We start from the raw sequence: 25,305 nt of genomic DNA, 5'->3' as shown, positions 1-25,305 counted from the left end.
CTGTAAAGTTAAATTTGAAAATAAAACAACCTTTACCTCTGATGCATTATTATTTACTAGATTTTTAAATAATAAGAAGTAGTTAAAACTAAAATATATAATATGCCCAAAGGTACCATATCAATTTTCTAATATATTACAGTAATCTTGTAGTATTAGCGGTATAGCATCACTATGAATATCACCAACTAAGATAATTAATCCAAAACTTCACAGCACTAATTATACTCACTCTGAGCGGAGCCGGGCTTCCATACCATCTGGTAGAAAAAGTTTTATTGTGGAAACAATACACCCATGGGTAACTGGTTAAAACAAATAAAATAAGTGTTTAAAAATATGAAGCTTGGTGGGTCTCATATCTAAACTTGTATTTCATTCTTAAAAATAATAATTTCTAGGAAAGCAAATAAATTTAGTGGTTTAATGACAGTAACTACTACCTTAAAAACTTCCAATTCCTTAACAGACAACGAAAAGTCAACTGTCTAGTGTGCAGAAATAATAAGAGTAAAAAGGGATAAAACACTTTTGCCCCAGTTTGCAGACATCACACCTAGTCAACTGCCCTTTAAAAAGTAATCCTTATTCTTAATTCTCCTGTCTCCAATCTGTCTCCCAACCACACCTCATAAGACTTTAATGTCCTGTATGTACAGTTTAGAATATGTTAATCATCTCCCCACCCACGTTATAGGCAAGACTATCAAGACTGCTGACCAGGGAGGGCGCCTGTCTGATTCCTCCAGTGTACAGTTGCTATGACTCACACAGGAGGCTCTCCAGGACAGCTTTTAGATGGTTGCTGTTACTCCATCCCCAATACCTTTTGATAAAGCCACAGCAGTCTCTCTGTATACAACTCCTAAGAGGCTTCTCACTCCTTTTCCTATTGATGGTTTTGAGAGACAAATCTCCCACAGACAGCAACTGTACGGATCATTGTGTCTTACATAGGAAAAAAAATGCTTCCTAATTTAAAGATTGACAGTTTTGACTTCTCTGTTCTTAGAATACTACATCACTGATGGTTGAACACATTTGTTTATTAAACTGACTTAAAGCTGATATGAGCAGACAAAAACACACTGTATAATGATTTTAAGAGTAGGGCTTTCTGTGGCTGTATATGTCTGTCAAAACTCACTGAGTCTTATAAGTAAAACAGGCATATATTTATTTTTACTTCAATAAAACTATTTTAACAATAATTATTGCTTTAGGGTTATAATATGTTGAACAATTACAACCATAGCATCAAGATGGTAGTAATACAAAATAGTGTGGCTGTCATTGGGAAATATATATTAAATTTAAGGAATTCAGCACAGTTTGGTCAATATTTGTCTTTATTAACTGATTATATTTAAAAGCGCTAACAGAGACAAAGAACTACCTACTGGACAGTCTCCTCTGTTCTGCCTGGAATAGCCATCATTGCCACTAATCAATTGGCTTCTTCCTTCCTTCTGGCCACATCCTCTAAGCTGCTGCCACCAGTCTCTCATACACAGGCAGGTTACATGCAATCTCCAAACATCTTACTGTTTACGACCCCATTTTTACACATCCTATTGTGGTGGTCTTTATTTACTCGCTAATGTCACCAAAAGCTATTTTTTCTTTTAGGAAGCAGCACTCCTCATAGCCTCTACATCAGTCCCTGCCTCCAGTTTCCTGCCTTGAGTTCCTGCCCTGATTCCCCTGCATGATGAACTACAAGTTGTCAGCTGGAATAAACCCTTCCTCACCAAGCTGCTTTGGTCATGGTGTTTTATCACAACAACAGAAGCCCTAAGAGAAGCAGTGAGTGCTCTCTCCAGGCCCCTGTGCTGGAATTCTCAGCTGGGGAAAGACTTGCATCCAAGTCCAGAGTGAGAGGCTCCTTTCCCTCCCACACTGTCTTAGTTTTTTTCTCCAGTCCTGTTTCACTCCTATGCCAATACCTCTACCTCCAGACCTTCAGACTTCTGCCCAACCTCTCTTCCCTTAGAATCACCCTCCTTAATCCGATCACTCAGGAGGCAGAGCTAGGCGGATCTCCGTGAGTTCAAGGCCAGCCTGATCTACAGAGCGAGATCCAGGACAGGCACCAAAACTACACAGAGAAACCTTATCTCAAAAAACAAAAAACAAAAGGAAGGAAGGAAGGAAGGAAGGAAGGAAGGAAGGAAGGAAGGAAGGAAGGAAGGAAGGAAGGAAGGAAGGAAGAATCACCTTCCATCCTCAGATCTTTATCCCCAAATCTCTTATCTCATATCTTATCCTCCAACTCTCTTTTCCCAGAACCATTTCACTTAGTCCTTAGACTATTGCGGCCAATTGTGCCCCCTCCCTCAAAACCACATCTCGTCTTTTGACTCTTACCTCCTTCTTCTGGTCCTAACTTTTGATACAAAGGAGCCAAATAAAAGCAAAATGTTCCCCCATTCTAGCAGTCAGATCCCCAGTGCTTAGAGCCTGACCCACTAACTTGTGATACCATTACACAATTAGCACCTAACTCTTCATGTCCCTGGCATTTCATCCCAAATAGCTGCTCTCACTGAAGGCAGGTGGTAGTATAAAACTTATGACTTCAACTCCTGTAAGTAACACTAATTAAATGCGTAAGTTCTAAAAAAAAAGGAAGATGTGGAAGTGGTGAAAGTAGCACAGCTATTTTAAGGGCATTACCAGGGGAAGGACAAAAGAAGACAATGCGTGAATAAAAAAAATATTTCATACACATGTATGAAATGTCATAATAAAATACATTATTATGTGTAATTAAAATATGTTAACAAAAAACTTTATAAATTTAAAACAAAAAGAAAAATAGGTGGATGAGTTACAGAATAAAACTGCAGTACCAGAGCCAACGTATGATATATCACATCAGGAATTCTATCCATCAGCTAGATTAAAGTTCAGCAAATGGACTGATACATAAATCAATGGAGTGAACCAAGTACTAGAAGTCCGTGTCTAAGTAAAGCCAACCCTTCTGTGAAAAGACTTCACGTCAACTTTAATTTAAACACAGGTGCGTAGAAAACTTAGTAATCTTTTGGATTTGCAACAGGCAAGTATTTAAAGCAATGTGATAGGTATGTTTTAATATTTGTATTAATCAACTCAGTACAGTAGAATTTCCCCAAATACAGTGCTAAAAAGTGTTAACCAAAAAGGAATTGAGAGCTGGACAGTGGTGGTGCACACCTTTAATCCCAGCACTCAGGAGGCAGAGGCAGGTGGATCTCTGTGAGTCGGAGGCCAGCCTGGTCTACAGCGTGAGTTCCAGGACAGCCAGGGTTATACAGAGAAACACTGTCTCAAAAAACCAAGAAAGAATAAAAGAAAAAAAAAAAGGAATTGGGGGTGAAATGAATTTGTGAAACACTGTGTTAAAAGAAGTTTTAAATGTTTTTATGTGTATTAATTCTGAGCTTTCTTTGAGGGTAAGGAAACAAAAAGAAAAAGCTGAGAATATTGATCAATGGTAAAGCAATTGCCTTGCATATATACAAGGCCCTACATTCAATTCCCAGGACAGAAACAAAAACTTAAAGGGTATTTGTACAGCATGAAGATATATTTTCCATGTATATCTGACCACCAGCCCCACCCACTTGCCCTCTTTCAAAAACACAGAGAATCTGATATTATGAAGGAAATACTTAGGATAATAATATTCTAAAGAAGTCTATAAATATTTAAACACATTTTGCTCTCCAAATCACCACAAAAATTATTACTATATTTCAAACTCAAGGACTAAGTGTAAAGCATATAATTTAAAGAGTTTGTCCAGAAAGGAAAGGGAGCATCAGAACACTGCCACATTAAATATACACAGATAGTGTAAATCACATACAAAATTCATCCGTGTTAAATACGAGGAACAGGTATGTCCAATGGAGACAGAAACAGACATGTGGAAGAACTATTTACAATGACTCCCCGGATACAGACTACCAGAGGTTACAGTAAGAACTGACTGCCACTGGGTTTCCTTCCTCTAGTATTGATACAGGTCGTTTATTTTGGTTTTGAGATCTATTTACTCTGTGGTGTGCATTCAGCCTCTTGTTGCCTCTCACACACATGCCCCTTAGGGGACCAAGTTCAGTGTGACTGGTTTAAAAGCTTTCGGAGGCCCTGAAATGGGAAAGAGAAACGTTCTGTCTGGCTCTGTCTCTGGTACAGTACTGTCTACATTCAGCCTGAATGAGCTCAAGAAGACCAGCAACAGCAGGAAGGGCAACTGCAAAATCAGCAAAAATCTAAGAAACCTTTTAAAAATACCATCTGAATCAGGTATTCATTTTTCTAGACTGTGAAAGATTTGCATCAATTGATTTTTAGCATTTAAGATAAAATAATTGTTAAGAACTTTCTATCTTTATAAGTTTTCTACTTTATAAGGCTTCTAATTCTTAGGCTTTAAAAGTTAGAGGAGCAGAGAAAGGTGACTCAACAGTGCTTTTGTTCTAAATTTAAATTAATATTTTATCATTCGGTTTTCTCTTGATAACGGTAGTTCAATCATCACAAGCTTTCAACCTTCAACTACTTTTTTAAAAAAGAGGTATGTTTTAATTATGTGCATAGCGTGTGGGTACGTACACATGAGTGCAGGTGCCTGAGGAGTCCAGAAGAAGGTATCAGATAACCTGGAGCTGGAGTCACACCTATGACTGAATACCTGATGTGGGCACTGGGAACTGAACGCTGGTTCTCTTTAAGAGCAATGCATGCACTTAACCACTAAACCATCTCTCCAGCCTCTTCAACTACTTTCTTTTTTAACCTCAGGTACAACTGAGGTTTGTTGTGGTGGTTGTTTTTTTTCCAAGTACTGGAGATTAAAGCAGGACTGCACGCATACCTGCAAGCATTCTACCAACGAACTACTCCCTTACCAACCAAGCTATACTTCTTATAGGACAGGAAATATGAGTGTTCTTATTCTTTCTCATTATTTACCTGTTTTCAGAATGATAAATAGATTTCTACTAAGTTCTTAGAAAAGTAATAAAAAAATCAATTTTCCTTTTTAGTTTTAATGCAAGCTCATCAACTTGAACATATTTAACATACTTCCATCCAATGCTGTTGTAATTTGATGTTCAAAATGCCTGTCTTTCACAGTAGAGACTCACTCGTATTAATTCTAGAAGTCCTTTTAATGGGAGGCTAGCAATCTTAGATGAGTAACTTTACTGATATGACAAAAATCTTCGAGGCTCAATGTGTGTATTCACTGACCTGGATTAAGCATCTGCTGTTTCTCCAACAAGTCTTATTTCTACCTAGTTGGTAATGTCATTTTTCTCATTTTACAGATTTCACTTCTTTATTTTTCCTAACATACCATGAGTAATATTACTACTGGCTTATTCTTTTTGTTGGCCATGAGATGTGGGGGTTCTCTGGGTTTACCTACTTTTCAATAAATATTCACTGGGAAATTGCTGGCTACAAAGCAGTATTGAGAATAATGTTGAAAATAATGATGATTATGACTAGGTCCTTGCCGTTAAGATCTCAACAGGGAAACAAACCAGACATATAAATAAAAAGATATAAATAAAAAGGAGGGATTCATAGCAATGTAAATAATAAAAACCAACATGGGAATTTGTAGTAAGCATGGACAGGGAAGGAGATATATATTGAAAGGAACAAACAAAACAAGATTAGAAAGCTGGAAATGGAAGGAAAAGCCAAAAAAAAAAAAGTTAGAAAGAAAGAAAGAAAGCACACATAAAGAAGGCAGCTGGTATAGGCTGGGGATAAGAAGTAAAGAAGACACTCAAGAGACAGAGGCAGATAGGTCTCTTACAAGTTCAAGACCAGCCTGTTTTACATAAGAAGTTCCAGGCCAGCCAGGTCTACAGGAGATCCTGTCTGAAGAAAAGAAGTAGTAAAGAATGGGGGACTGGAAAGTGGCTCCGCAATCAGAGCACTTGCTGCTCTTCAGAGCACCTGAGCTCTAGTCCCAGCACCCATACTGTGCAGCTCACAACCACCTACAACTCCAGCTCCAAGGATCCTACATCTTCTGGCCTCCACAGGTACATGCACATAGGTGGGAAACAGATACATGTATGTAATTGTTTAAAAGGAGAATGTATAGTTCAAGGCCTTATGAATGCCAGGCCCCAGTAAATGTTGTCTGACTAAAGGACTTACCACAATGTACAAGTGGCCTCTCCTTTCTAACACAGTTTGAAAATCCTCTTGACTTCTTCTACCCAGAGCTATCCAGTAATACTGTGTATTTAGGATTCTCAAGTGTTATAAAACTCATTATACTACTATTCAGCATTAAAAAAAAAATCTATACTTTTTTCTAGTGTAAGCTTGAACAGGTAATACATGTTTTCTAACATGTCTGTATCTCAAGAGCCTACAAATTAAATAAACTTTGTGAAAACAATAAATGCCAAAAGACAAACATTCAAAGAGGTCTGCAGAAACCCAATATGCAGAAATCATACTGTACTAATAATTATCCTAAATCTCCCTCAGTAGATGGGGCAGAGTGTGAAGGAATCTAGAAAGGGCTGCAAGCTGCATTCTGTAATCAACCCCCTGTAAATCTGCATATATGCCAGCATACTGAAGGCTTTGCTAGGGAAAGCTTAACTAAGCCATTTCCTAAAACTGATAACCACATTCTTTTATCAATTACTGCCTAATAATTATTTGAGAACCCTAAATCACTAAGTAGGAATCCTTGAAGGAAATACAATGTAGTCCAAGTCTTTTGCTGTGGCTTACTTACATGTATGCTACAAAAGCAGCAAAGAGAGGCTTACTCTTCTCTCTTCTCAGTGGCTTCACACCATCTGAGTTCCCTTACTAAGGAGTAATCAACACTTTACATCAAGATTCAACCTTACTTTACAGCTCTAAATGGAAATTCCTACAGGCTGGCCCTACCCAAATTCAAGTACCACACACATCTTACAAAGAAAGAAAAAAAATAACAAAAATAAGACTACCATTTTAATGGCAATGCAGGTTTATGCAGAGAGCTACACACAGAATGAGAGTCAGCACCACCGCCAAGTGCACTGTACTGTGCAAAATATCAGAGTCTAATGCTTTAGGGCACCACTAGACCAGACCACGCTCAGAAAAACAGAGGGAGAAACTTGCCGATCTACTGCCCCACTGTATGAATTATGCTCTTTTGGTTTGTACCAGAAGTGCTTTAAATTTGAGTCAGCCATAAGAGTTCATAATCAGCTGGGCGGCGGTGGCGCACGCCTTTAATCCCAGCACTCAGGAGGCAGAGCCAGGTGGATCTCTGTGAGTTCAAGGCCAGCCTGGTCTACAGAGCAAGATCCATGACAGGCACGAAAACCACACAGAGAAACCCTACCTAAAAAAAAAAAAAAAAAAAAAAAAAAGTTCATAATCAGAGAGTAGACAATGAACTAACTAGTTAGAGCCAAGAAGCTTCAGAATTGTGAAATAAAATAATTTTAAAGAGTAATTTGCATTATTTAGTTAGAGAACTTGTGTTTCAGAGACTGTAGCACAGGAAACCTTATACTTGCATTCAGTACTACCGCCTGCCCCCATGACTTTTCTTCTTCTTTCTTGCTGACAGAACTCTGATTTCATTGGGGATTTTAACAATTCATACTCAAATCATAACTGAGCTATATCAACCATGGATCTCCTTGTTCTCTTTTTTGTCAATTATCAGGTTTCTTTGGTACTGCAGATAACTATGTGTGTGATCTATTCATAAGGCCAGTAACTCATAAGGAAATATTAGTTTGGTTCTGACTTTTCCACATAAAAAGGGGCAGAAGAGGGCATTTTATCCCTACATTATCTTTTTGCATGGAGTACTGATATGAGGAAAATGATACCTAGGTTTGCAGTTATAACCCTCTGACCATGAGATAAGCAAAAGCATTGAGAAAACAATATGCTAAAGATAGCAGAAAAAAGTAAAGACCTTAAAACCATAATTATTTATATCTAGGGTAAAACATCAGACATTCATTACATTATTTTTATGGTTTTTTTAGTTGGGATACAAATAATGAGTTTAACTATATCTTTTTATACATATGCATACGTGTAAGAGCAGAAGTATATCTATTGCTGCACTTAGCTTAAATTTGTCCATTACCCCTCCTGTACCCCTACAGCTAATTTCTCTTCTTCTTTTGTGACTGAGTTCCATTATATCATTAAGTCAACTAACAACTTTCTGTGTCCAGACTGCTCATTAAGTCTCAGTAATTCTTGCTATTGATGATAAGCATCATCCCCAGGTTGTAAGTTCATCTTGGCTAGGGTGTAATGTCACTGCAGCCAAGTGCTTCCTGACACAATAGCTCCCTATGTTTTTATAACATGATGAAGAATATTCATTACTAATTAATATTTTATAATTTATAATTTTAGAAAAGCAAATAGAAGTGGATAACTTTTAAATTTTTTGCTTCACATATCCATATTTAAATAGATCTTACAAGCATGTAATGTTTTATAACACTAATAAAGATTTTAAAACTTATAAAGACAAATTACAGGAAAACTTGATCCATACTCATACCTTTCCGTGTATTTTCTGTCACATCTACCCCAAACTGGATAATGTCACCAGAAAGAATTTCACATGGTGGACTTTCTTCAGAGCCTCGACTCAATCTCTGGCTATTTATAAAGGTACCATTACTACTTTTAGTGTCTTGGAGATAAAACTGAAAAGAAAAGAAAAAGAAAAGGGTTAACAGTAATAATTTCAAACTTACTTTTAAAAAAGTACTGTCAACTTTGCAAACTACTTCAAGAGAACCTTTCCACTATCAACTGAAATGACTCATTTCAGTTAATATTCAACATACATGGAAATAAAAATTTTAAACTGGATAGTTTAAAATTTAACTGTACATATGGTGGAGCCACCTTATAAAACAGTTTGTGTTATAAGTGTTAAACATAAAGTTAGAGTACAACCCAACAATCTAAAAACTCCTTGGAATTTATCCAAAATAGTAGAAAACATAAGTCTTCACAAAACTTCATACAAACATTCATAATAGCAGTGTTCATAATAATCAAAACCAGAAACAACTGAAATGTCTATCAACTGAACAGATAAACAAAAGCAGCATATCCACACACCAGGCTATTTGACAATACAAAAGAATCAAGTATTACTACATATATACCCTCATGTGATGAGCCTACAAGACATCAATGCAAAGTAAAAGAAGGTAAGTTGGGATGAGTGTGATAGCATGTGGCTGGAATCTCAGCATTCAGGAGACTTAGGCAGGAGGATTAGGAGATCAAGGATGAAGACCCTGTCTCAAAGGAAAAGGAAAAAGACAAATATGGACGGGAGGTGCAGCTCAGCGACAGAGTGCTCGTCAAGCACAGGCCCTGGATTAAGTCCCCAGCAGCAGAGCAGAGAAGATGGCAAAGGAGAAGAAGCAGCTGCAGTCATCACAAGTCACCAAGGACCATATATTAGATCAGTCCACTTACAGAAAAACGTACCAAATGTGTCGATACATAAAAACAAAAGTATATATATGGTTGCAAGGGACTAAGACGGCAGGGTGATTGAGTGATACATAGTTTCTTCTAAAAATAGGGATAATATATAATAAAGGTGATAGTTGCACCACACCATGAATGTACTAAGCTATACACTTTAAAAAGGTGAATTTTAATTCTGAAATAGTAGCCCATACCTGTAATCCCAGCACTCAGGAATCTGAATTTGATACCTGCCTGAGCTACATAGTGGCTCAAGGTCAGCCAGAGCAATATAATGAGACCTTAACCCAAGAGTAAGAAGTCTATGATATAGATATTAATAGATTCATATATGAGTAAGAAATGTGATAGTTAAGTTAAATTATCTTTCCAAAGGTTACAGAGGTAATGCACAAATAATATAATCAAAAGAATATTTTCCCCACTACACACAATGACTTTCATGTTTTATTATCCTTTATTCATCTCATAAGCACTCTCACAAGATTTATCACATCAAAGGCTAATAATTTGCTAAAAATGTAAAAATAACATTACATTTAATTTATTCCCAGGCGACAATTTAAAGACTACCATACTACCTATAAACGATTTATTCTATTGCTTCGACAAAACACCATGACCAAAAAGCAAGTTGGGGGCCGGGGGCATGAGGGAGGTTATTCGGCTTACACTTCCACATTGCTGTTCAGCACTGAAGGAAGTTAGGACAGGAACTCAAACAGGGTAGGTTCCTGAGGCCTTGACCTTCACGTCATGATGGATTATTGTACCTGGACTGTAAGTTAAAATAAATCTTTTCTCCCTCAAGTTGTTTTTGTCGAGAATATTTTATCACAGCAACAAGGCAGAAGAGAACAACTAAGGCAGCTGTTCTCAAAACAATAAAAATTAAAAACAATGCTTTTGTACCACCTCTAAAATGATGCCGTTATTATTAGAGCTACACTGTACAGAAATCACCATATTTATTCTTAGGTTAGGTTAACTAAAGATGTTAGCTTGTTTGCCAGGGACTGGAAGAGACTATGCTTACAGCTCCTGAATGAGTTCACAGAAAGCAGGTATACCAGTTGGTCCTGTCAAACCAGAAACAGTCTTCTTTATGCTCTTTTCCACTTTAAAAGAAAACAGTTTTGATCACAGCTGAAAATTTTAAGGTATTGGTAGATTTATTTATCCTTTTTCTCAGCACCCTAAAGAACACCCCAGCAGTCCTACTGCCTGCACTAGTCACTAGGCATTCACCTTGATGTTGAACAAGTATATAGTCCTAAATTCATTAAAAAAAAAAAAAAAAAAAAAAAAAACCTGTGACTTGAAGACCAAAGGTGAACAAGGGTACTTTCATTGTTTTCAGGCTTTAATTCTTCAATTAACTCTTGCTTTCCCAAGTGAGCTTTGAGCTCCCTAAAATCATGTATTGATGGTGGTTCCTAAGTGAAAGGTTTTCTGTGCCAACAATGACTTTTCCTAATTTCTTGCTGACCAATGCAGTCACAGCACTGCACTGTACACACTATATTATCTGACTTCACAAAATTCCTATTATAGGCTAATTGATTCTATAAGTACATACATTGTACACTACTTTCATGTGAAATATTTAGAACCTGAAAATACTTTAATCCCTACTATAATGATACACTGCTTCTTTATAATCTTTTCAAAGTTGAAAAGCTTTGCAAATATCCAAACACCAAAAAGAGCTAAGCTTCCAAACAAAACACAAGGACAGTGTGTGTGTATCACATATAAGATGATTTGTGTGATGAGATATATATATATATATCATATCATATCACAGACACAGTCCACCACAAATTCTAACTAGATATATAGAAGAGGTTTATTTCTTTAGTCCTCAAGACAAGCTCTCCTATACTCCAGACTAGCCTCAAACTTGCTACCAGCAGATGGTGAGCCTGAACCTGATTTTCCACATGCACCACTCCCAGTTCTGTATGTACCAACAGTAACAGACCAGCACCACATAGAGGAGTTTCTAAATGTGACTACAGAATGAATTCTGTGTAGACTGCAGATATTGCAAAACCACATTTTTAATTTACTTCAATCATCACCTAAAATCAAACAGAGTGACTAAGACAAAGAAAAAATCCAAAACCCCACGAAACAAAACCAGGGAAAACAGCTGCATGACCATACATAGTGTGGTTGACTGGACCTGAGTATCACAAAACAGCTACTAGGTATTCCAGGAACAGTTTGAAGCACAGTAAAAGAAAAGAAGCTGAAAATGGAAACATTTAGCTCAACCCAGTAACTATATAAACCTGGTTCCCAGTAGAACCCAGAGGCTTTCTCAGTGTGAACACAGGCTCTCGCACTCAGGTAAACAAGCTCCCCTATAGAAATTCTTAAAAGCAACCAGCCAAAGCTGCCTTCCAAGACACAGCTGCTCAGTGACAGAGAGCTGCTGGAAATGGAATCAAGATTAAAAGGACAACAAAAGAAAGGGGGGGGTGGGCAGTGGAGAAGGAAAAATAAAACATTTTACAAAACCAACAGAAGAGGGAGCTCTGGGAACTCGAAAACTAAGAGATCTTAGGAAAATAACTAGACACACGACAATAATACAAAACAACTGGGCAGGGGTGGAAGGAATCTCTAGAAAATGTAGGAAAACTCAAAAAATAAATAGAAAAAGTTCTACAGGAAACATCTGAGTGATAACGTACAATGAACAATGCCTAAAGAGAAATGAAAAAAATGGAAGCAATTTTTATAAAACCGCAAAGAAAGGAACAAAGTGACATCAGCAAAATGTTAGGGTAGGCAGCTCCAAGCATCTACTCACCCAGAAACACCAAAAAGAAAAAGCCTACAGAACCAACTTTGCTAGCACTCCAGGAAATACGTAAAGACTTGAGCAGTGCATGAACACTGACCTACGAACAAGGTAATGTTAAAAGCAAAGTAAGCCAGATTCAAACACCGAATGTTTTCTCCCAAACATGGGATCTAGGTTTTTATACGTGTGTGTGTGTGTGTGTGTGTGTGTGTGTGTGTGTGTGTGTGTGTGTGTGTGAGAGAGAGAGAGAGAGAGAGAGAGAGAGAGAGAGAGAGAGAAACATGAAGGTAGAGAATGAGAAAGAGGTCTGAAGAGAGAACAGAGGAAACAATGGAAGGAAAAATACTGCATGCTCCCTTTCATAAAGAACCTAGATGTTATATGTGCTCAAGCATGTGCACTCACACACACATATCATGACATATCTATGACATGAAAGCAGAAGGAGAGGAAAAGATCAGCAGAAACAGGGAGATAAGAGGACTAATGGGGAAAATATGAGCAAAGTACAATGTATGTGTGTATATTATAATTTTAAAATGACTTCCTTAAAAAGAGAGAAAGAAAAAAGAAGAGAAAAAGGCAATTTTAAAATGGTAAGATATTTTGTGGTGTCACTTACCCTTGGCCTGCCTACTCTCCAGAAGGGCAGCAATCTGGCAACACCAACATGCACTCCCAGAATGGGACCTTGGTACCTGGCTCCAGAGGGAGCAGACCAGACTGTAATCACAAATGACTGTGTATTTTCACCTCTCAGAAAGTGACATGAAGGACAGATGCAGAACTCACCCCAACTCAAGCAGCTAATACTGCTTAAAAAGAGCAATTTACCTATCGTAAGCAGTGTCTCTTAAGAAAGTTAATGACGTTAGATGCCACCTTACAAAGACTGAAGTTGACCAATATTACAGGTTAACAGGAAAAGCCAACCTCACAGGCATCTCAATTTAGGCGGAAAAGGCATTTAACAGAACAGAACATCCTCTCATGTAACCATTTAGGAAGGGGGGATTAGCAGGCAGTTTCCTAACATGAAACACAACACGGGACCTTCATTCACAGAAGTAAAAGAGTGACAACTTAACTTGAGGTTAAAACTGCAGCTTGAAAGCCATTTGTGTGTGACAGGTGAAGGAAGAAAGTCGGGATAACACAGATGAACACTATTACAAGGAGGAGAAGAGCACTGGAGACCATCAAGAGTGGGAGACAGCTGAAAAGAGCTGAGAAACAGGACGACTTCACAAAACGCAGCCATGTGTGGCCGTGTGAATGGGGATGGGGAGTGGAAGCCACACGCAGAAATAAGCCCTGGTGAAGAAAGACTGAGAGGCCTACCGAAAGAACAGACCCTCAGTTCTCAGGAGCCCCGGTTCTAGGGTTGGGTCATCACAGAGACTCTGTCACTGACTGTGTCTCCAGGGTTCTTTGGCCTGTGCCACCTTGAGAGGATCCATTATCTAAAACTGAGTTAGCCTGGATGACCTGAGAACAAGTAACAACCACATCAGCAAGGCTAAAGTCAACCGCCACAGCTCAGGGTGACACAGTGAGAGGCAGTCATAGAGGGTAGCAGGTTCGGACCTCCACAAAGAAAAAGTTCTAGGAACAAGAGGCTCAGCTCAGGCAGTGACCAGACAAGGAGAAGCAATCTGTCACAGATGGCTAGGAACTGACCTTAATTGTCTCCCATGCCTCCAAACTGCCTGAAGCCAGAGGACTCAACCTCTGGAACCACCTATCTGCCAAGAGGCTCACTGGTACAGTGCACAACTTCTTAAGCTATGTGTTGTTGACACCCCCCTCCCCCCCGCCGCTACCCGTGGCAACAGTGAAAGGTTTCTGAAAATGCAACAACCAAAAATTAATTTACAAACAAACACAAATGAATCTGGAGTGTATCTGGCTGCACTTGCTCCCTCCCAGTACACATGACTTCATGGTAGCCTTGGTTCTTCAGCATGTTGCTTTGTACTGAACATGCCATCACTCCATGCAAAGCCAATAAACATTGCCTGAAACCCTTGGCTAGGATTCAAGACCAGTGTAGGAGCTGCACATACAAATAGTTCTGCTCTTATAGAAACACAGTTGTTTAATTACAGAAAACAAAGACAAGTATTTTCCTACTGCCATTTCTTAACATGAAAGCATCAAATTAGTGTATCTCTGAATTATAATATGTTAGAATGTTTGATTTTAAAAACTGATGTTTGTGATCCTGATTTCTATTTCATAAAAATATGTTATTCTGGTTTGGGATTAGGACAAAACTTTCAACAATTTCTGAAATGACCTTAAACATAGTTCTGCCTTTTTGTCTATATATTTATACAAGTGATATTCTCAGTACTAATGATTATAAAAATCAAAATATCAATCCATTCTGCAAAACTCTGAAGGTGCTCTAACTTGTATAGCATCAAATATTCAGACATGATACATAACAAGTACAGCAATGTTACTAATTGCTATGGAACAATCTTTTTGCACACTATGAATATGCATTACTCTCATTGACAAATAAAAAGTTGACTGGCCAGTAGCCAGGCAGGAAGTAGAGACAGGAAAACCAAATTAAGGACTCTGGGAAAGGGGAAGGACGGAGTCAGGAGTCACCAGCAGATGCAGACAGAAACAAGGTGGGCATATCATACTGAGAAAAGGTACCAAGCCATGTGGCAAAGCACAGATAACAAATATGGGATAATTTAAATGTCAGTTAAACTAGAGTTAGCTAGTAACAAGCCTAAGCTATAAGCTGAACATTTATAAGTAATATTAAGTCTCCATGTCGGTCATTCAGGAGCTGGTAGACAGGACAGAAATATCCACCTACAACTAATATGCAACTTTGCTTTCATCCTTAACAAATATCAAAACCACATGTATATCACCTATGTATTTTAAATTAATTTTATTCCAAGCAAATGTTTAACTTATATATTAATTCTAGATGCTTACATAAAAATTTCTCATGTGACAAGGAGTCAGATGTGGGAAAAGTATAAGACACTCTGTTGCAGGAACTAAGGACTCTGAAGCTCCAGTAGACCACTGATACACAGCTCCATCCCTCAAATATGGCACTTGTTTAACAGATTTTATTGTTGTATTGTTGAGATAGTCTCACCATGTAGCTCTAACTGGCCTCAAGCTCTTAGAAATTCACCTGCCTCTGTCTCCCAAATGCTGGAATTAAAGGCATGTGCCACCAAACCCCAAACTATTTAACACATGGGGTGTTTTTTTATATTAATTTTTATAATTTCTTATGTTTTGAAATTGTAATATACTTACATCATTTCATCCTTCCCTTTCCTCCCTCCAACCTCTCCATGTATCCTCCCTTGCTCTCTTGGCTTCTTTTTCTTTAATTAATGGTAGTGGTACGTGTGTATTCATTAATGTATAAATACAACATGTTCAGTCCATATAATGTTACTCATATGCATATGATCTCAGGGCTGACCACTTGGGTACTGGATAACCTATTGGGAGCTCTTCCCTGGAGAAGACTATTTCTCCTGCTCTCAGTACTCCTTAGTTGGCCTGTCGAGAGTTGAGGCCCCCTGAGCTTTCCCCTTCTGTGTTAGCATGTCTAGTGGTATCACTGTTGTTCGGGTCTTGCTTAGGCAGCCACTATGACACCTTTGAACCACAACAATGACTAGCATGCTATGATAACCCTAAGGATTGCTGCAAGAGTGGCATACATATCCTGGTGGTAACCAACAGCTCTCCAAATGGACGTAAGCACTGGCCAACAAGAGGGAAGACATGCCAGAGACTGGAAACCTAGCCAACTACCCAGAGCTAGTGAAGTGAATCTTGGAAGAGTACCTACAACTGCTACTTTCCTAAACCAGCCTAATTCCTAACAAAATTCTAAATATTCATCCTTATACCCACAAATAAGTGAAGTTTGCAACCCTTATCAAAGAAATTTCTCTTTACTACTGACAGAGACCATTCCAGAAATCCACAATTGGTCAAGTGTGGAGAACAAGAAATCATGAGGTGCCCAGTCCCAACTGATGTATCTACAATACAATTTCTGCACCTAAGGCTCATGGATTATAGTGGAAGAGAGGGTGTAAAGACTGTAAAAGCCAGAGGAACGGGAAGTTTACTGTGAGATTGTGTCTCTTAGAAATGTCAGAGCAGCTATACCCATGAAGCTATTTAACAGATTGTTAAAGCACAGATTGACAAGCCTGTCCTAAAGATCTCAGTGTTGCTGTTGCTCCCTAGACTTCCAATTCACTTGGGACACAACCCCTTCCTAAAGCATAAACCACCTTGGTGAGTAAATTACCTAGGAATCTTGACAAAAAGGGAGAACTCACCAGCCCACAGACTGTAATGTTAACTGTGACCAGTAGAGGTCACTGGTATACAAAGAACTGAATATAGTGAAGCCAGCACTGGCAGACCTGAGTTTGGAGCTAGCAATGGGCAAGAGAGACAGAGGATCCTGAGGGCACTAGCTAGCCAGCCTAGCTCAACTGGCGAGTTCAGTGACAGACCCTGTTTCAGGAAACAAAGGTTGAGTGGGCTGGCGGATAACTCAGTAAATAAAGGTGGTTGCCACCAATCCTGAAGATCTGTTCTCGGGACCACATGGAGGGAAAGAACTGGCTCCCACAAGGTGTTCTCTGACCTCCACATGCATCTTGCAGCTCCTATGTGTACACACACACACACACACACACACACACACACACACACACACACACACACACCTAAAAAACCCTTAACCAAACTGATAAATAAAAGAGAAAATGCAAATTAACAAAACTAAAGATGAAAAAGGGGGACCTTGCAATAAATACCAATGAAATCTACAAGATCAAAGTTGAGGAGATGTCTCAATCACTAAGATGCTTGCTATGTAGCAACCATGAGGACCTGACTTCGGATCTCCAGTATCCTGTAAAATGTTGGCATGGCCATGCATGCCTACAACCCCAGTGCTGAAGGAAGAAGACAGAAGGATCACTGGGGTTTACTGGCCACCAGCCTATCCAAAAAATATAGTGAGCTCTACATTCAATAAGAGACCTGTTTCTAAAAATAAGGCAGAAAGTGAGAGAAAACATCAACATCCTACTCTGTCTTCCAAGTGCATGGGTGCATACAAGTGTGAATACACCACCATCACCCCCAGCATATGCACACAAGTGTGTATGCGCACACACACACACACACACACACACACACACACACACACACAGACATATATCAATGGGGAAAAGAAAAAAGAATAACACAGTGAGAGAAGAGAAAAGCATGACACGCAAATCCCTGTGATTTTATTGTTGGGGAGACAGAGACAGGAAAATCCCTGCGTTTGCTTGGGTTCAGTAAGAGACAGCTCAAAAAATAATGTTGGGCATGGTGGCACATGCCTTTAATCCCAGCACTCAGGCAGAAGCAGCCAGATCTATGAGTTCAAGCCCAGCCTGGTCTACATAGTGAATTCCAGGCCAGCCAAGGCTACATGGTGAGATCCTGTCTAAATAAACAAACAAGGCAAAGGAGCTGGAGTACCCACATGGTGACTCACAACTACCTGTAACTCCAGTTCCAGGGGAATCTTATGTCCTCCTCTGGCCTCCAAGGTTACAGGCACACACATGGTATACACACACACACAAACACACACACACAGACACACATGCGAGCAAAAGCACTCATACATATAAAATAAAAATAGATAAAATCTTTTAAAATAAGTAAGGTAGGGCTGGAGAGATGGCTCAGTGCTTAAGAGCACTGGCTGCTCTTCCAGAGGACATGGATTCAATTCCCAGCACCAACATGGTAGCTTTTACCTGTCTGTAACTCCAGTTCTAGGGTTTCTAACAACCTCACACAGACATACATGCATGCAGGCAAAACATCAATGAACATAAAATAAAAAAATAAGGTGGAGAGTGATTGAGGAAGGCACCCAACACCAAACTCTAACATGCATACATACAGGCTCTTTCTCACACACATGTACAAAGATACTATACACATGTACACATACACACAAAAATACACAAAATCATTATAGACTATTGAAAACATATCCTAAAATGATAGAAATCTAAATATGATAAAATTTCTAGAAACATAACCTACCAAAGACTTAAATCAGAGGAAATAAGTAGCCGAAATACATCTATAACAAGTAGCAAGACTGAAGAAATAAACAGTATCTCAACAACAAAAGTCCAGGATGGTAGAGATTCACTGCTGGATTCCACAGGACCTTTAAAGAAGACCTGACACCTGCTCTTAACCTGTTCTATAAGGTAGAAAGGGAAAGAACACTATAAACTCAATCTATAAAGCTATTATTACCCCCATACCAAAACCAGACAAGGACACACAAAGAAACCTCAGACCAAACTCCCAAGTGAACATAGATGGAACAATTCTCAACAAAGAGCCAGCAAAATGGCTCAGCAGGTAAAGGTGCTTTAAAGGGGCTGGAGAGATGGCTCAGCAGTTCAAGAGTAGTAGCTGCTCTCCTAAAGGACCTGGGTTCAAGTCCCAGAACCCACATTACAGCTCATAACCATATGCAACTCCAGTTCCAGGAGATTAGAAGCCCTCTTCTAGCTTCCTCAGGCATAAAGCATGTACCTTATGCACAGACTTATATGCAAGCAAAAAAAAAAAAAATCACACACATAAAAAAATAAAATAAAGTAACTTTAAAAAATTTAAAGCACTTTCCATAGGCCTGAAACCTAAGTTCAATTCCCAGAACCTACAGAAAGGTGGAAAAGAACTGAGTTCACAAAGATGTCCCCTGACCTCAACAAACATATCATGTCAGGCATGTACTTATACATACATGTGTACAATAATAATAAATAAATTTTCAAATTCTCAATAATAGACTTGCAAACTAAATTCAACAACACATTTTAAAGATCATATACCATGACCAAATGGACTTTATTTCTGGAAGGACAGGATGGCTCAACACACACAAATCAATATACAATTTAGCTCATGGTCTCCAGAATTAAAAAACAAAAATCACATAATCAACTCAACAGATCCTCAAAAGACCTTTGCTGAAGTTCAACATCCCTTTATGGTAAGAGCCCTAAAGAAACTAGAACTAGAAGAACTATATCTCAACATAATAAACACTACATCTGAGAACCCAATAGCCAACATTATATTAGTAGGAGTAAATGAAGAGTATTTCCTTGAAATGAACTATGAGATACGAGTTCTCTCTATATACCCTTATTAAAACAGTTCTTAAAGTCTTCAACAGAGCTAAGAAAAGAAGGCAAACTATCCCTGTTTGCAGAAGACATGGTCCTACACTTAAAATTCCCTCCAGACTTCATCAAAAACCTCTTAGAGCTGATAAACCCTTTCAGCAAAGTGACACAATACAAATTAGTACAAAAGCCAGCTGCTTGTCTTTGTACCTGTAACAAAGCCGCTGAGAAAAATCAGAGGGGGAATGTATACAATACCTTCCACTGAACGAGACCCTAAGATCAAGCCTGAAAGAAGTGAAAGAGCTGCAGTGAGAACCACAAGCACTGAGGGGCTGGAGGGCAGAGGATCAAGTTAGGTTCCCAGAACCCACACAGGGCAGTTCACAAACTCCTGGTAACTCCAGCTCCAGGAAATCCAATATCCTCCTCTGGTCTCTGAGGACATGCATATGCACAAACCCACACATAGACAGACACATGCATGTGCATAATTTTTAAAATAAATCTTTAAAAACACTAAAGAAACTGAAGATGGAACTCCAAACTCAGATTCACAGAAAAAGACTGTGAAAATGGCTGCATTAATGAACAAGATCTATAGAATCAATGCAAGCCACACAAAAATTTCAATGGTACTCTAAACAGAATTTGAAAAAAAAAATCCTGAAACTCACATGTAAGTACAAATATTCCTGAACAGACAAAATAATTCTATAAAGTAATGCTGAAGGCATCACAATGCTTGACCTCAATTATATTACAGAGACACAGTAACAAAACCAGCAAAACACAGTCACAAGGACAAATGGAATAGAATAGATGACCCAGAAATAAGCCCATGCATCTAAAGACACCTAAAAACATTGGAGAATAGACAGTCTCTTCAACAAATGGGTCTGGGATAACTAGATCTCCATCAACAGAAGAACACAACTAGATATCTATCTTCTTCTCACCCTTATACCTTTAAGACCTTAATCTCAATCACGCTAATGTAGTAACTAAAACCTTAAAGCTGCCAGAGGAAAACATAAAGAAGCACTTTCAAATAAAGGCGTAAACAAGGTCTTTTAACTATTTTCAGACAGCCCATTATCAATTCTTGATTTTACCTGAGCTATTAGAGGCCCTTTCAGTCCTAGCCTATGCCTATATCTTGAAGTGTTTCCTTATGTTTTCCTCTGGCAGCTGAGATATGCAACCAGCCTAAATGCCAACCAAGAAGTAAACAGACAGCTGGAGAGATTGTTCAGCAGTTAAGAGCACTAGCTGCTTACAGAAGACTCAGTTCTATTCCCAACACCCACACAGCTGCTCACAACTGCCTATAACTTCAACTCTTAAGGATCTAAAGCCCTCTTCTGGACTCAGTAGGCACCATACACACATGGTGCACTTACATACATGCAGGCAAAATACTTATACACATTAAAAAAAACTTTTTAAAGGGATGAATGGAGAAAAATATGGTATATATACACAGTGGATTATTATTCAACCACAGAAAGAAATAAAACTCTGACCTATGTAGGAAAACGGAACTGGGAGATCATCAGAGTAAACAAAATAAGCCAGATCAGAAAGACAAGCACCGCATGTTTTCTTTCATATACAGAGCACACACACACACATTGTGCTGGTTAATTCACTGTCAAGCTGACTGGATTTAGAATCCCTTTGAGACACATCTCCAGGTCTGTCTGTGAAGGAGTTTCCAGGGAAGATTAAATAAGAGAAGACCCACTCTGAAAGTGGGAGCATCATCCCACGGGTTAGTGGTGCTGGACCGAAAAAAGAGAAACTAAAAAGAGGACTACGATTCATTCGTGTCTCTTTGCTTTCCTGACTGAGTGGTAGTATGTGTGGAAAACATCAAAGTAAAAATGGGAGACTATGGGGGAGAAAGGCACCTGGAATGGTGCTTCTTGATTATCAACTTGGAGGCATCACTGGGAAACAAACTTCTGGACACGCCTATGAGGGAGTTTTTTTATAATGTGTTAATTGAGGTGAACAGACTGACCCTAAGTGTGGGTACACCATTCCATGAACTAGATTCTCAGATCAAACAGGAAGAAAGCAAGCTGAGTACCAGTATTTATGTCTCTGCTTGTTGAGTATGGACACAATGTGAGTAACTGCTTCATGTTCCTCCATCCATCTCCTCAATGACATCTGTGAATACAAATAGACCCTTCCTTTCTTAAGTCACTTTTTTCAGGTATGTCATCACTGCAACAAGAAAGGTAATATACCTAAAATTAAGAGGTAGAGTGGAACAAGAGAAGGACAAAATACAACATGTTTATTCTTATGTATGACATATATATGTATGTGTATATGTATATATATACATATATATAATAGCCCAGTTGCTATGCCAGCAACGAGCACCCCAAAATGGAAATTAAGAAAGCATTTCCATTTAAAAGAATCTAAAAGAATAAAATACCTATGAATAAATTTAGCAAGACGGTAAAAGACTTGTATATTAAGGGCTATGCAATATCATTTCAAAAGCAACATTAATAGCTTCCACCTACAGACCCCCTGTGATGTGCAGATATGTGACATGCGTCACTTCCGATCCTCATGAGACTACCAAGAAGATATTAACATCTCCATTTTATAGATTAAAAACCTGAGACTCAGGCATATTAAACAAATTATAACAGTCTCATAGCGATTGCTGACTTGACACTATGATTCCAAAACAAAAAATTCCAAACCACAATGTCTGCCTGCCTTCCTTCTGAAATTAAGCACTCTCTGATCTTCAATTCAAAGCTTCTCATAAAATCTTACAAGATTATGAAATTTTCATGAAGCAAGGAGTATAGTTAGAACTCATTTCAAACGAGAATCCACCATTAGGTAAATCATTTTAGTTTACAGTACTTGCATATAGTTACAATAGTTTACAACCATACAGAAAAATTATAGACTTAGAAAGACTAAAAATAAACCCGAAAGTATGAATCAAATAGCTAAGTTCTGCAAGACTGATGTGAAGTGCAGATAAGCATAATTGTTGCTAAGTCACACTTACGTGAGGGTGGTGACTGGATTGAGAAGGCAAGGAGGAGGAGGAACAGGTAGGACAGTACATTTATATATAGTCATGACCCAGCCCTGAAGAATGACAGAATCCAAAGGAACAAGGGCAGAAACCCATGGCATAATGTAAAAGAGGTCCTTGGCCTAGACAAGGAGTTGAGATTTCTTAAGACAGAGGCACAATAAAAGATTTGACTAAAATATTGGTTTAGGCCCCTGTATTCGGAAGCAATTATGGGCTGCCTGTGTCCTGGTCACAGATCCTGCAGGGAGGGGATGCTGAAAGTCTTACCCTGTATTTGGAAGGTCCGTTCCTGTCCTTGCCAAACCCTAGTGCTTTGGAACACATCCTCCGTCTCATAGCCTCTTGATGTCCTGACAGCTCACTGAGTATCCACTATCACCTCTGGGCAGTGTCCTCAGGGGCTTATGGAAGGGAGGGAGAAGAAGCAGGCTCTGCCTTGAGGGCTTGTACTCTGGCCTAGTTTTCCAAGGATCCCATCAACCCCAGTCACGTCCTCCTGTGGAACAGCCTTTCCTGCCTCCGGAAGCCTGTGTGGTAGAAGGCTACCTGACCCCTCTCCTCCTTGCCTCCCAGGTATTTGTGGACACCAGATGGCCAGGGAGTGGACAGCAAGACCACCACACAAAGTGAAACTGGAGACAGAGTTTTCACTCAGCTTAAAATTTGGCTCAGGCATGGGAGACGCCAACACCTCAGAGGGCTGTGTCCTGTCCCCGTATCCATCTGTCAGTGCCTGGAATGACTCTAGTGACAAGAGATTTTCTATTACATTTCTTGTTAACTTTTCTGCCACTTCCTCAACAGCCTTACAGATTAAAGAAAAATAAAGGTTTGGGGATTACTCTAACATCTCTGACGAAACAGCAGCTATAGGAGGAACTGCAGAGTCACTAGAAACAGGGAGGCCATGACTTGCTCACTTTTGCCCCCAGTAATTCAGTCCTTTCTTAGAAATCACACACAGACTTTATATGCATTTCTTTTTCAAGGCAAATTGTAATCTTCAAAGAATTCCTGTCAATATGTAAATGGTCAAAGCCTTGAGTAGATACTTTTTTCTTTGAAAAAGAAAAGTAATAATAATAATTATTATAGGTGAATAAATAGAAGTAAAACAATGGTACAATCTATGAAAAAAAAATATTTTATCTGAGAAATGACTATTTTATCATAGGAAATGATTATCTGAGCTAAAGAAAATGACTCCTTATAAAGTTAAGTGCAGAGGGGCTCTGGTTTTCTGCTACCACATGACTCAGGCGTTCAAACAGAGCCCACTCCCAAAATTCTTCCTGATACTCACTTCTTTCAGGATAAGGAATACTCCCATTCAGGATTCACTAATTCTTTTTAAGATTTTGAACTGAAATTTAGTGACAGAAAGTATCATGGTCAATTTCTACCTCCATTCATGGCTTAAATATAGATCCTAAACATTTCCCCTAGAAAAATCTTGAGACCCAAGTTGGAGAAGTTGTGAAATTTTCTTTTAACCAATTTCATTCATTTGCTTGTTAATTTTGAGTTACTTATGTCTCACTGTGGAACCCTTGGCTGGCCTCAAACTCACCGATAACTAACTACCTGCTTCTATCTCCTGAGTGTTGGAATAAAATGTGTACACTACCATGTAAAATTTTCTTTTAAAGGGACTGATTTCTGGGCCAGTGAGATGGATCGGCAAGTTAAAGGCTCTTGCCATCAAGTCTGACAACCTAAGTTTGATCCCTGGAACACACACACAGAAGAAGAAAACCTCCACATGAGCCATGGCATAGAAGCGCATGAGCACACACACACTAAATAAAAGAATAAATATATTTTTAAATAATTTATTTCTTTCTCTTCCATGAAAAGCAATACCATTTACACCCAGAATTCAGCTATTTACAAGCTTTATCCATAGAAAGCAAAGCTGAACCAAAAATCCATTACTCTCCACTGACAAAATAATTCACAACTGTCACATCTGTTTTTAAACAAACCCCTCTGCATGTATTTTTTCACTTAATGTACTTGTTACATTAACCCCATACTACAGATAAATAATTTAGAATTAAGAGAGATTAAGTAACTTGCTAAAAGTGCTCTGAAACTAGCAATTGGGAGAAAGGTGCATTTTAAACATTTTGTTTTATTGTTTGTTTTTGAAACAAGATCTTACAAGTGCAGGCTGTATAGATTTCACCCAGGCTTGCCTTGAACTTGTTATGTAGGCAAGGATGACCTTTAAAACCTGATTTTCCTGCCTCCAACTCCCAAGAGATGGGATTACAGGTGTGAGCCACCACACTGGGCAGATTTTAAACTGTTTAACTTCAACTTTCTGCTCTACTACCTCTGTCTAAAAATTATACTGCTTCTTCTGTTTCTCTCAAGCATCTATGAAATAAGAATGATTTTACTTCATACATCAGTAAGATAAGGCTGACAACTGGCCAAGTGGCAAATTAGTAGTGATGGTGACAATAAAACAATCAGACCTTCTGCTGCAAAACCATCTAGAAAGGCAAGCTTTAAAACTTCTTTCAAAAACGCATATACTACCTAATACCAACTATTTGACACACAGCCCTAAATTGAGGTTTTTCAGTTTCCATGTCCACAAGCATATTAAGTATTTCCTTATACCAGGTCCTCTG

The 25,305-nt window shown here is 38.7% G+C and overlaps 1 protein-coding gene and 1 non-coding gene across 29 annotated transcripts in view; one reads left to right on the top strand and one right to left on the bottom strand.

Annotated features, from left to right (window-relative positions):
• Slmap (sarcolemma associated protein) overlaps positions 1 to 25,305 on the bottom strand; it is a 128,371-nt gene that overhangs the window by 71,205 nt on the left and 31,861 nt on the right. For all 28 annotated transcript variants that reach the window (XM_052733832.1, XM_052733831.1, XM_052733849.1 and 25 more), the window contains exons 2-3: positions 8,570 to 8,717; positions 233 to 305 (exon numbers count right to left, since the gene is read on the bottom strand). In XM_052733832.1, the coding sequence (XP_052589792.1) occupies positions 233 to 305; positions 8,570 to 8,717 (221 nt within the window). The remainder of the gene's footprint in view (positions 1 to 232; positions 306 to 8,569; positions 8,718 to 25,305) is intronic.
• Positions 22,853 to 22,984, top strand: LOC128108079 (small nucleolar RNA SNORA71). Its single transcript, XR_008217295.1, has one exon. It is a non-coding gene; the product is annotated as a small nucleolar RNA SNORA71 (small nucleolar RNA).

This window comes from Peromyscus californicus, unplaced genomic scaffold, assembly GCF_007827085.1.
Source record: "Peromyscus californicus insignis strain IS unplaced genomic scaffold, ASM782708v3 Scaffold_12__1_contigs__length_115047231, whole genome shotgun sequence".
In the NCBI taxonomy this organism is placed as follows: Eukaryota; Metazoa; Chordata; class Mammalia; order Rodentia; family Cricetidae; genus Peromyscus; species Peromyscus californicus.
This window is presented reverse-complemented; position numbering and strand designations above follow the sequence as displayed.